General features: G+C 46.6%; 1 protein-coding gene across 1 annotated transcript in view; it reads left to right on the forward strand.

Annotated features, from left to right (window-relative positions):
* LOC119585283 (titin-like) overlaps nucleotides 1-12,500 on the forward strand; it is a 227,341-nt gene that overhangs the window by 39,397 nt on the left and 175,444 nt on the right. Inside the window, exon 5 of the mRNA XM_037933959.1 lies at nucleotides 8,992-9,118. Coding sequence (XP_037789887.1) covers nucleotides 8,992-9,118 — 127 coding nt within the window. The remainder of the gene's footprint in view (nucleotides 1-8,991; nucleotides 9,119-12,500) is intronic.

Here is a 12,500-nt window from a genome sequence, read left to right on the forward strand (position 1 = left end):
CCCTCTCTCTCTCTCTCCCTCTCTCTCTCTCCCTCTCCCTCTCTCTCACCCTATTTCTCTCTCTCTTGCGTTCTTTTCGTATAAGTACATACGGGCACCTGTGGACTAAGTTTATCTGCATTGTTGACCATTTATGATTTCATTTCGCGTGTCAATAAGATACCAACATCGCGCTCATCTCCAACTTTTCCCGTTTCTTTTAATATCGAACACGAGCCTGCTATTGACTCGGCAAACATTACCATTCGACGTTTCCACATCTAGGCTCCTTCCCTCCCCCCTACCCGTCCTCTCTCTCCCTTGTGTAGGTACTCGGATAAACAAGGGCGAACTTTCCCCTCCTCCTCCACCTGCACTTTAGACCCCCTCCCCTATCTGTCCTTCCCTCCCTTGACAGATCCCGTAGGACTGACGAGTCCAAAGTTCGTAAGCGAGGACGTGGTACGAACTGCCCGGCGCGCCGGTGACAGTCTGTCTCTCTTCTGTCAGGCGCAGAGCACGCCGCCGCCTCGACACAGGTCAGGTCCTGTGCGGGTTCGGTTTAAAAGGAATCGTTGTTATCATTGTTACTTTTGGTGTTATGATTATTGGCATTGTCTTTGTTATTTTTGTTGTTGTTATAATAATAATGATAATAATAATAATAATAATAATAATAATAATAATAATAATAATAATAATAATAATAATAATAATAATAATAATAATAATAATAATAATAATAATAATAACAACAATAATAACAATAATAATATCTATTATTAGAAATGGGTAATAGTTGATGGTAGCAAATATTGATGAAAGTTAGCCTCTGAAATCCTGTAAATTCTGCAGAAGTAAAGCGTGATATCGAAATGTAATTAAATTGTGGGCTTTGCCAGCTAAGCGAGAGAGCAAATTATTTTGGTGATTTCCGCTTTTTATGGTGGACGCTTAATTAGATTAATTAGGAGGGCAATCAGGGAACGCATTTTGTTGACTCTTTTTGTGAATGACGAATTCAGAAACTAGAACACGAAAAACAATATTAATCTCATTAATGGCGATTACAAACATACGAGCCCGGCAGGAGAAGCCCCGTCCCCCAACCCCCCAACCGCCTCTCACACCCCTCGCTCTGAAACCTCTGACATTGTGCGCTTTCTTCTATCAATCCTCTGACATTGCGCCCTTTCTTCTACCAATCCCACCGAGCAGAACCCGTAGGATTCTCGGCGCCCAAAGTCCCTAGCGAGGATCTGATAAGGACGAAGCACCCACGGGGCAGCGACTTCGCCTTGTTTTGCCAGTCCCAGGCCTATCCCGTCCCGCAGTTCAGGTAAACGTGGTCTAGTGCTGTCCGTTGGCTGGTCTGGGTCGAGGGACGCGCGGTAGGTCGGATTGGTACTTTGGATTGTGATGAGGATTAGGGTAATGGTCCTTATCCTTAGCCTAATGGTCTTTGGTTAATTTCTTGTTATACTTTGCCTCTTTCGATGTGTGGCCTTGGTGAGTATGTGGGTGACTTCTCTGGTTTATGGAGATGGATGTATCTCATTCATGTTTCCTGATAGAAGCAAGGGTCAAAGGGCTCGATGCATAGATCACTGGTGCTATACGTTTCACCTGATATTCGGCCGAAGAACAGTAGGTGTGTGCTCTTCAAGAATGCGCTGCGGTGAGGGCGGGCACATCTCATACTAAGGGAAGCTCGTCTGGCATTTCTCTTTAAGACAAAGCGAATAGGGGGAGACGGCAGCTGGAGGAGAGGGGGGGGGGGGTAAGAGAGGAAAGGGGTACCTGTCTGTGACTCAGTCTCCGTGAAAGGGGATTCCCCGCCTGACTCAACTTGGCCCTCGTTCCATCATTAGATCCGGTGGGCCACGCCGCTCCGCGCGTGGCCAGCGTGGACATAGTTCGGGCCATTCATAGGGTGGGCGCGAGCTTCGGCCTGCTGTGTCGCGCCCAAGGCTTCCCTCTACCGGAATACAGGTAGGCATAGGCGGTCGCACCAATTGGATTAATTTACGTTCAATCAGGCCGTGTTAGTATATGCAAAACACACACACACACACACACACACACACACACACACACACACACACACACACACACACACACACACACACACACACACACACACACACACACACACACACACACACACACACACACACACACACACACATTTGCTCGCGCCCACACATACAGTACGTATGTTTCTGTCTTACACCAAAAAATAGCAATAAAAAACAAACCAAACTTCAATGGCTCCTTGTACAGTTATCTCGGGAGATGCTACATAAAGCGTTTTTGACGCATGGTGAGACAGAACCGGTAGGATTATCGGGGCCGAAGACGCCCAAGGACGACCTGACGCGGGAACTCGTGGGCCGAGGTCAAGGCACGTCCCTCTTCTGCCCCGCCCAGGCCAACCCCGCCCCCTCCTCCAGGTCCGCTTCAGTCTCCATTGGTGTTATAGGGGCTGGGTTCTGTTTCGTCGTGGCTGACGTTGCTCTTAGGTTTAATTGGCGCCACATTAGCTTTTTTTTATTTTTTTCATATTTGTTGGAAAGAGTTGTAACATTTGGAAAATTGGAATAGAATAAGACTTATGGTTTTAGGTGATGGAAGAAAGCTGTTCATTATGACGTCGGTGTGTCAGTTCATGTCAAGTCGTCCGTTTTACCTGTAAGTATTTCTCTGGGAAATCCAAACTCTTGAAAATGATAAGAAGCGAAAACAGCCCCGTAGGGGGGGAAATCGTACTCACGGCCTAACAAGGGTATTTCCCTCTCACATTCACAATACTCCGAGAAGCGTAGGACTAAGTAGCCATTTCCCTTTTTGTTTAGAACCCGTGGGACTCTCTGGCCCCAAGTTCCCCGATTCAGAGCTGTCTCGCACGCACGGCAAGCGGGCCGCCACCTCGTTCTCGCTCTTCTGCCAGGCGCAGGCCTATCCCGCGCCAACCTACAGGTAAATGATGTTCTTGGGGAGACATTCTGGTATAGTGTGTACGTGTACGTGTGTGCGTGCGTATGTATGTAATGTATATATGTATGTATGTATGTATGTATGCATGCATGTATGTATGTATGTATGTATGTATGTATGTATGTATGTATGTATGAATGCATGCATGTATGTATGCATGTATGTATGCATGTATGTATGTATGTATGTATATGTGGGTATGTATGTGCATTATTTAGAGTCCTAGGAGCGTGTCAACTTACCCTAAATAGGTGACGTATAGTTGACAAATAACTAAGGGAGCTAAAACAGAACATAGTTCTCGGAAACGTTTAAAACAAAACCCTATCTGCTGTATCAAAAAAAGAAACCGCGCAAAACAAAACCAAAAAAGAGAACATAGGGGAACGCTTACCCTCCCTTCCTCCAAAGAGGGAAACAGAACGAAATAACACCGAAAAAACTGCCATGGCGGCATTATGTATCTCCACGCAGAGCCCATGGGCCTGTCCGCGCCCAAGTTCCCGTCGACGGACACCTCAAGGAGCAGCTCGAGGGCCGCCGCCTCCGCCATCACGCTCCTGTGCCCCGCGCAGGCCAATCCCGCGCCGCGCTCCAGGTAGATAGACTTTGCTGGGTGCTTCATGCGGGAGTGAGGGCGGGGCTTGTAATTAGCTCGAGTTTTTACATATGTGTGAGGTCTGTTCGGCTGTCTTTCTTTGTTCTTGGTGTGTTTTATGGTACTCATTCTGTTATCGCTGCCTTGTGTGTTCACTTATCTGAAACGGTAACTTAGTATAGGTTCGGAATTTAGATACATCTAAACTGGCATTACATCCGAGAAGAAGAGAGAAAATTAAATACCTTTGACGAAAATGAAGAAATTGAGAAAAGGGGCCATGATCCTATGTAACATTTGTTTCTCGTGGCTACTTGTCACCCTAAGACAGATGTTCGAATAAGAAAGTAATCTCTCTCTCCCTCTCTCTCTCTCTCTCTCTCTCTCTCTCTCTCTCTCTCTCTCTCTCTCTCTCTCTCTCTCTCTCTCTCTCTCTCTCTCTCTCTCTCTCTCTCTCTCTCCCTCCCCTTTCTGCTTTCCTGCTCTCCCTCTCCACTCCTTTCTTTCCTTCCTTCTCTCCATGTCACCCACGCCCCTCCAGATCCCGTTGGACTGTCAGCTCCCAAATTCCCTAATATCGACCTGTCACGCACACAAGGGCGGCTGGCGGGTTCGGCGTTCCCCCTGCTGTGCCAGGCGCAGGGACACCCCGCACCATCCTTCAGGTAAACGACTCTGCTCCTTTGAGGATGCGGCCGCTCGAGGGAAGGGCGAGATGAGCTCTGCCTTCGTCTTCAGGCTCGAAGGAGGTGTTTTTATGGGGGCAATGTCGGTGGTATTGCAGCTGGTGCAGTTTTGTTCATGTTTTAAGAGAGGATTGCACTGGTTATGGGAGGATTTATATGTCTGTATCTTCGGCTCTTGTGGGACTCTGAGAATTTAGTCTTATGTTATAGTGGTATAGCTTCCATATCAGATCTGTCGACTCTTAATTAGGGATGGGGCACACTGAACGAAGGCCTTCATACTTATCAACACGTAAATAATACATACCTTTATATGATAACTTACGGCGGCAGAGGTTCCTATAAGGTAACATAAGATATTTATTATTGAAATGTGGCGGTGTTTTTGTCACTCCGTCCCCTCCCCCTCTCCTCCAGCCCCCGTGGGCTACTCTGCTCCCAATTTCCCAAACAAGGATGTGTCACGTACTACCTTGGTGGACTCGGGCACAGGCATCTCGGTCTTCTGCAATGCGCAGGGCCATCCCACGCCGCGCTTCAGGTAGGCATGTGATTCTGAGTATTTTCTGCTCTTAGATGTTGCTTCTTCGAAGATTAGGCCATGTCGTTCTAATTTAGGAAGGGCCACTGTTGCAACGATGGCAGTTCGTCACATTTTTTTTTAAAGCTATGTAAGGTTACGACTTAACTAAATATATGTGAAGGCTTTTCACCCAACATTCAGGTCATATCCGAAACAAGGCAAATGCGGCCTTTGCGGCTTTAAAGAGCTTTTGAGTGAGGCAGTCTCGTGATCCTTGGTTCAGATGCTGTAGGTTTATCCGCGCCAAAGCTGGCATCCGAAGACTTCACCCGCGGGAAGCTCAAGGCCGAAGGGAGCAGCTTTTCCCTCTTCTGTCAGGCACAGGCCAACCCCGCCCCTGCCTTCAGGTAACAGTATCATGCAGCTTGTCATAATCATATCCACTTACAAGTTTTGTGTCATGCGTCACTCGTGGCAGTCTTTCTCTCCTGGGCATGGGCACAAGGCTCTCGTCCTAGTCGAAAGCCTTTCATTTGTCTAACATTCGTCGCAAAGATCCCATGGGTCTTTCGGGTCCAAAGTTCCCTGGCGAGGACGTGTCAAGGACGAAGGTGAAGCCATCAGGCGCGAGCTTCTCCCTCCCGTGTGAAGCCCAGGCCCACCCGACGCCCGTGTTCAGGTAAGATCAGGCGTAGGCGTGTGGCCCGAACCCGGTGTCTAAGCAAGCTCTGATGCCTCGGCGGTAAACATTATGGAAGCATTCGCTTACTTCACATATTATATTTTGTGTGTGCGAATTCTAATTCATCGGTGTTGAATGACTAACTGCCACTGCGTTGGCTAAATATGAGTTACCAAAATTACCACATTACCGGTCACGCTTTGTTAAAGGCAGTTAGCCACATTCCAACATGGTACTCCACCCTTCGGCACGACATGGCCTGGCACAAAGGCCACCCTCTGCACATGATGCTGTCATGGTGCACTGACCCCGTCCCAACATTCCTCCTTGCTTGACATAGATCCCGTGGGCTTGTCGGCGCCCCAGCTCGCCAGTCGAGATCGTATGGGAACTGACAGACTGTTTGGGTCAAGTTTCTCGCTGTTTTGCCAAGCTCAGGCCAACCCGTCGCCAGTCACCAGGTAATATGCTTGTGCTTTCGTTGAAATATAGAGTGCTCATTCGTCATAAGGTGTGGAAATCATTAGGATAAGAGAAAAACGGCAAAACTCTCGATCATATTTACGTAATGTTGTTATTGCCATTTCGATTATTTTTCGCAAATGATGATACGCGCTCGTTTTATTGGTTGGTCGTACTGGATCGTTTCATGGATATTATTCCAATGAAGCATACAAACGATATTGGGTCACACGAACAGGTGCGTTTGAAAGGTTGGAACCGGATCACCTCATTATTCTTTTCTTATTTTAGATATTTGTTCACAAGAGAAATACCGTTAGACCAAATAGTGAAACATGGAGTTATGTATCCGTAGATTTCTATCGCGGCAAGTACTGAGGAGGAGTTTTACTCGATCTGAAAACACTAAGACTTAAGCAGCCAAATTAAAAATTCCATGGCCGTTGCTTTGCCTCGATGAGTGAGCGTGGTCGTGGGAGTTATTCTGAGCAGATCTCGGATGACGGGATGCTCTGATTAACTTTTGCTGAGTCTTCGTTGGATCCCTTTAGCGCGCGCTAATTGGACCATCTGTGCGCCGATCACCGGAAATGTTTAATTAGGTCTTATTTTCTGATTAATTGGTGTTGAGGTAGATCTCGTCTGATTGGATATTGATTTCTGGTTACGCCGAGGAGTGGGATATCCTCTTCCCTCTCTTTTATTTTTTCCTTTTATTTTGTTTCTCTTTCAGTCACGAATACACTAATAAACACACACACGCGCACCCTCGCAAGCACACGCTCACGCAGTGCAAAGACAAACGTAAAAGAAACAAAGCTGTATCATACGACTAAGTAAGCCAACATCAGACTATATGACAGGGCTGTCGTGAACATGTACAGGCGTCCTGCCTACACGCCCACTCCAACTCTCCATCCTGCAGATCCAGTAGGATTCTCAGCACCCAAGTTCACGTGGGAGGAGCGCGTGCACGCCATCCTGACGCTTTTAAAACCTCAGGGAGAAACTTCTTCCATCTTCTGCGAAGCTCAGGGTTTCCCCGTCCCCGAGACCCGGTAAGGGATCAGCTTGGGTGGGAATGTCCTTCATGAGGGCAGTCACAGTCGTGACATTTCTCGTCTTTTCCAGGAGATTACGGTAGGGAGAAGCTAGAGATTAGAAAACGAATCAAGCTATAACACGAGGACATTTACACGGGAAGGTTTTTTAGATGGCATAGAAAACACACACCTGCTTCCATTTCCTCGACTTCAGCGAATCAGTTGACTCGTGCACCACTCTTTAGTCGGGGCTCTTGCCTCTGGTCTCCGGTCTGGTACCCTCCCCAGCCCCCTTATGCCCTCCCTACCTGCAGAGCCCGTGGGATTCTCCGCCCCAAAATTCACGTGGGAGGAGCGCATCAATACTGTCCTGACGGTGGTGAAACCCAGTGGCGTTAGTGTTTCCGTCTTCTGCGAGGCCCAGGGCTTCCCCGTGCCTGAAACCCGGTAAGGAAGACCTCAGTGATAAGGGATAACTGTTGGCCATTGTTTGTATGTTATATGAAACTTGGTGTTAATGGCGGGATACTTATAACATGACACCTCCAAGGACATTGCAGGGAAGTAACATTTTTTTCGATCAAATGCTGAAATTCAGGAGAGACTGCTGGAGGATAGTGTATAGAAAAAAAATACACATCTTCCTTTCAAATCTGTCTTGTATTAAGGCGGCAGGCGGGAATCTCATACCCCAGTATAATCAAATTAAATATTATTGCTACTAACAAATGTGTCCTCTTCGTGTGAAAAGAGCCTATGGGGAGCTCGGGTCCACGACTGCCATCCACTGATAAGATTCACTCGGAGACAAAGGACCGTGGCACCTCCTTGGCCCTTCTGTGTGTTGCGCAGGCGCACCCCACGCCCACCTTCAGGTACGTTCGAGTCAAGGGGCGGGGACAAGAGAGCGAGGAAAGCTGTATCTCGTGGTATTGGGGCGAGTTAGACTCAATTCCGAATGAAGGAAATGATGCAGAGATTGGATTTGATAGCAAAGGATTCGCTATGACTGAATTCGATGAATATTTTGATTTCATGATTTCCGCCTACTTCACCTCCATTGTGTACAAACACAACACAAGGCTTGACAGTGACAAGTATCATGGATCCTGTAATCAAGGGATATCCTTACCCAACGGTATCTATGCTTAGTACTGTATGTTGCGCGATGAGTGTGTATTACGAAATCGTGCTTGGACAGTAATTGGCCTTTTTTATGGTGTGTCAGATTCGGTAGGGAGTTCGGCTCCGTCGATCCCCGTGGAGGACACCGTCAGTGCTAAGATTAAGCCTCAGGGTTCCAGTTTTGCTGTGCCTTGCAGCGCCCAGGCTTATCCGCCCCCGCAGTACAGGTACAGTCAATCTTGCAATCTTGTTTAGGCCCCAGTCTATATTTCGTTCTGCATATACGACAGTCAGGCTCTATACAGTCCGTGAATACGACACCCTCCATTTTCTTCTTTCGGCCTATAATTTCGACCTTCAGGCTACATTATTCAGGCTTTTATGTCCTGAACATAACACTCAGACTCTCTTGTGACGAGCAGTGCTGATGACTAGGTTCATGTTCTAATTATATACTTTGCTCACGTGATTTGGTGAACTAGCTCCCGTAGGGAGCTCAGCGCCCAAGTTGCCACCCCGAGACACCGTGAGCAAGGAGGTGACGCAACGAGGCTCAAGTTTCTCCCTCTTCTGCGACGCCCAGGCCTTCCCTGTGCCCAAGTACAGGTAGTTAAGCCTATAACGGTTGTATCGGCGATTTCCAGTACAACCTAATTCGTATTCTACACTTGGACACGGAAACACACTCGATAATTTTTATAATTTCAGATATCTCTTGATATTTATAGTAGAGAACAAAATCATGTTATTTCATGAATAACAGAGAGCAGCTGACTCCCATTGCCGAACACTATTACCAAGTCACGACGTAAGCGATTAATGCTAACAGACGGCAGGCCTATCCTAAACTGACAAGAATTGCTGATGATTTTTCCATGCACTCGACGTTCTGTTAGATCCCATGGGAAGCTCAGCGCCCAAACTAGTCGTTGCGAAAGGCACAATAAACGCCGTAACAGTGGCTGCGGACACTCCCAACGCACTGTTCTGCGACGCCCAGGCTCATCCGACTCCGAAATTCAGGTAGGCGGTAGGAGTGGTAAGTAAAAGCATGTAGAGGGGGAATGTTGTCCGACGTTCATGCTGGACGACAGGTAAATATGAAGATCTGCTCTACTACTATTGGTAATGTTTAGTGTTCTCATTTATGTGTACCGGAGAACTCAGGCCATGTGACGTTTCTGGGCGCAGAATAACAAGATAGACAGACATTTAGGATGAGACAAGGGTTCCATCTGGCCAAGGCGTGTGGTAAAGGTCCCCGGTAGTCATGTGGTTTCGGCCTTTCTGACTGTTGCTAGATCCCATGGGAAGCTCGGCCCCGCGGATGGGTGTGGTTGAGGGCACGATCAACGCGGTGAAAGTGGCTCGCAGGGCTTCCGTGGCGCTCTTCTGCGATGCCCAGGCACACCCGACCCCCACGTTCAGGTAACGCCAAATTTGGATATTCCTATAGGCTATAGTAGGACCGCGGCGGGAGAGATCGGGTGGGGCGGGGGAGGCCATGCAAAACTGCCTGGCAAAATGGTGAATGGATTCCTGTCCCTACATTTATGGACTCCCGCGTTTTTTACAACCGGGAGCGAGATGGTGATTGTGCACGTTGTCCATTAGATCCCATGGGAAGCTCCGCCCCGAAGCTCCCCGTGGTCAAGGGGACGATAAACGCCATTATCGTTGCCGCAAGGACTGCCATGGCGCTCTTCTGCGACGCTCAAGCTCATCCAGTCCCCAAATTCAGGTGCAGTGCTGCCGAGTATAGGAGCATGGGTTTAAAAGTTAAGATAGTACCACTGTGATATAAATTACATATTTGCTTAAAACTTCCAGGGTTGCATTAATGTGTTCGTATGCCACGCGACATTTTATTAATGAGATAAAAATTGTGCTGTTTTTGCCCCACGTACGCTGATGGACGGTAATGAAACCTGGATATCGCATTCCGTAGATTTACGAAAGAGAATATCTGGCAGGGGGTCGTGTGCGTGTTTGCATAAGATCACGTAGACGTTTTCATCATTAATACGGTTGCAACTTAGATCTGCCTTGTGCGTATGTGTGTCATATATATATGCAGTATATAGTACGTAAGCATAACTTCAGAACCTGTGGGAAGCTCTTCGCCAAAGCTACGGTCTAAGGATACGATCAACGCCGACGTAGAAGCAGGGACTCCCACTATGTCTCTGCTGTGCCAGGCCCAGGCCCATCCTGCGCCGCAGTTCAGGTACGAAGGATGAGAGAGAGAGAGAGAGAGAGAGAGAGAGAGAGAGAGAGAGAGAGAGAGAGAGAGAGAGAGAGAGAGAGAGAGAGAGAGTTTTTAGCAGAAGATCGCGAATATCGATTACTTTTCTAGGCTTTATAAGATTAGAGAACATGATAAAGTATAGACAGACCGAGGACACTACTACAGGACATTTAGTTGTCAAAATAGTGACTGAACATATACACACATACACATACATATACACATATACACATAAACGCATATACACATAAACGCATAAGCACATAAACGCATAAGCACATACACACATAAACACATACACACATACACACATAAACACATACACACATACACACATACACACATACACACACACACACACACACACACACACACACACACACACACACACACACACACACACACACATACACACACACATATATATAGTATATATATATATATATATATATATATATATATATATATATATATATATATGTATATATATATACACACACACACACATACATACACATACCCATACACATACACATACACATACACATACACATACACATACACATACACATACACATACACATACACATACACATACACACACACACACACACACACACACACACACACACACACACACACACACACACACACACACACACACACACACACACACACACACACACACACACACACACATGTTTATATAAATACATATATATATATATATATATATATATATATATATATATATATATATATATATATATATAGTATATATAAATAGTATATATAGTATGTATAGTATATATGTTTAAAATTTACGCGCGATGGGATTCCATGTGCATATAAATTTCACAAAGTCTGACTCGTGCACCGTATAACGCAATATACAGCGGGAGTGCTGACAACAAACGTAAAATTCTGCGGTGAAATAGCATTACGTTCGTAGGTGCGGGTTCGTGGCCCTCAGCGGAAGTTTGTGGCGCGGGTAACTTATTCCATTATTCAGACCTCGTGTGTACCACATGGATGAGGCTCGCGTGAAAAATGCAACATGGCTTACTCTATTTCTCTACTACACTCACTCTCATACACACGCACACCTACACCTACACCCTCTTCTTTATCTCCATCCTCATCTTCCTTTTCATCCTCACTTTTACCCTCATTTTCACCTTCGTCTTTGCCTCCGAATTCATATTTATATCTTTCACTGTCACTATCTCTATATCTACATCTACTTCTATCTCTACCTCTACCTCTATCCCTATCTCTATCTCTATCTCTATCTCTATTTAGCATTTATCTTTATATTCATTTTTACCCGAATTTTCATATTCATTTTCATTTTTATTTTCATCTTCATGTTCAATTCAAAAGAACCGGCTGGTAGTTCCGCCCCCAAACTCCCATCCGAGGAACAGCTGGTCAACAAAGTGCAATCTGCAACGTCCAATTTCGCCCTCTTATGCAACGTGCAGGCGTCTCCCGTCCCCCAGCACAGGTAGATCCTACTTTAACACAGATATTGTTCTTTTGTCTTGCGTCGTTGAATTGTCATGGTACTGGAGAGGCAAAGGTCTTTCCGATATTTAGGTGCGTTGCGTCTGTTGGCGGGGGTTATTTTTTACAACAGTGGGAACAGGCTAGATCGAGCGGTTAAAGATTTTTATGCCAGATGGACCAAATGGAGAAATAAGGTTTTTTATATGTACATGTGACATATGCAAAGTTGTGTTTGTCCTTTTACTTCCCCGAAAGGATGATTTTATATGGAGACGGATAAAAACGGGGGGAACCTTAAACCAATGCCGAATATGGGTCTCGCGTGTAGTGTGTGTAATCTCGAATGTTTCCCCAAGACCCCGCGGGCACGTCGGCACCTAGTCTGCCCTCCAAGGAGAAGCATTTCACCGACGTCAAGAAGAGAGGTTCGAGTGTCACCCTGTTCTGCTCCGTCCAAGCGTCGCCGGTCCCTCAGTTCAGGTACTCCTTGGAGAGGAGGGAGCGCGCATGCATAAAGACATGTACGCGTGCGACCACACGGTTGTAGTTAATGAAGGTAAACGCGCGCGCGCGCGCGCGCACACACACACAGACACACACACACACACACACACACACACACACACACACACACACACACACACACAC

Source organism: Penaeus monodon, chromosome 3 (assembly GCF_015228065.2).
Source record: "Penaeus monodon isolate SGIC_2016 chromosome 3, NSTDA_Pmon_1, whole genome shotgun sequence".
Lineage (NCBI taxonomy): Eukaryota > Metazoa > Arthropoda > Malacostraca > Decapoda > Penaeidae > Penaeus > Penaeus monodon.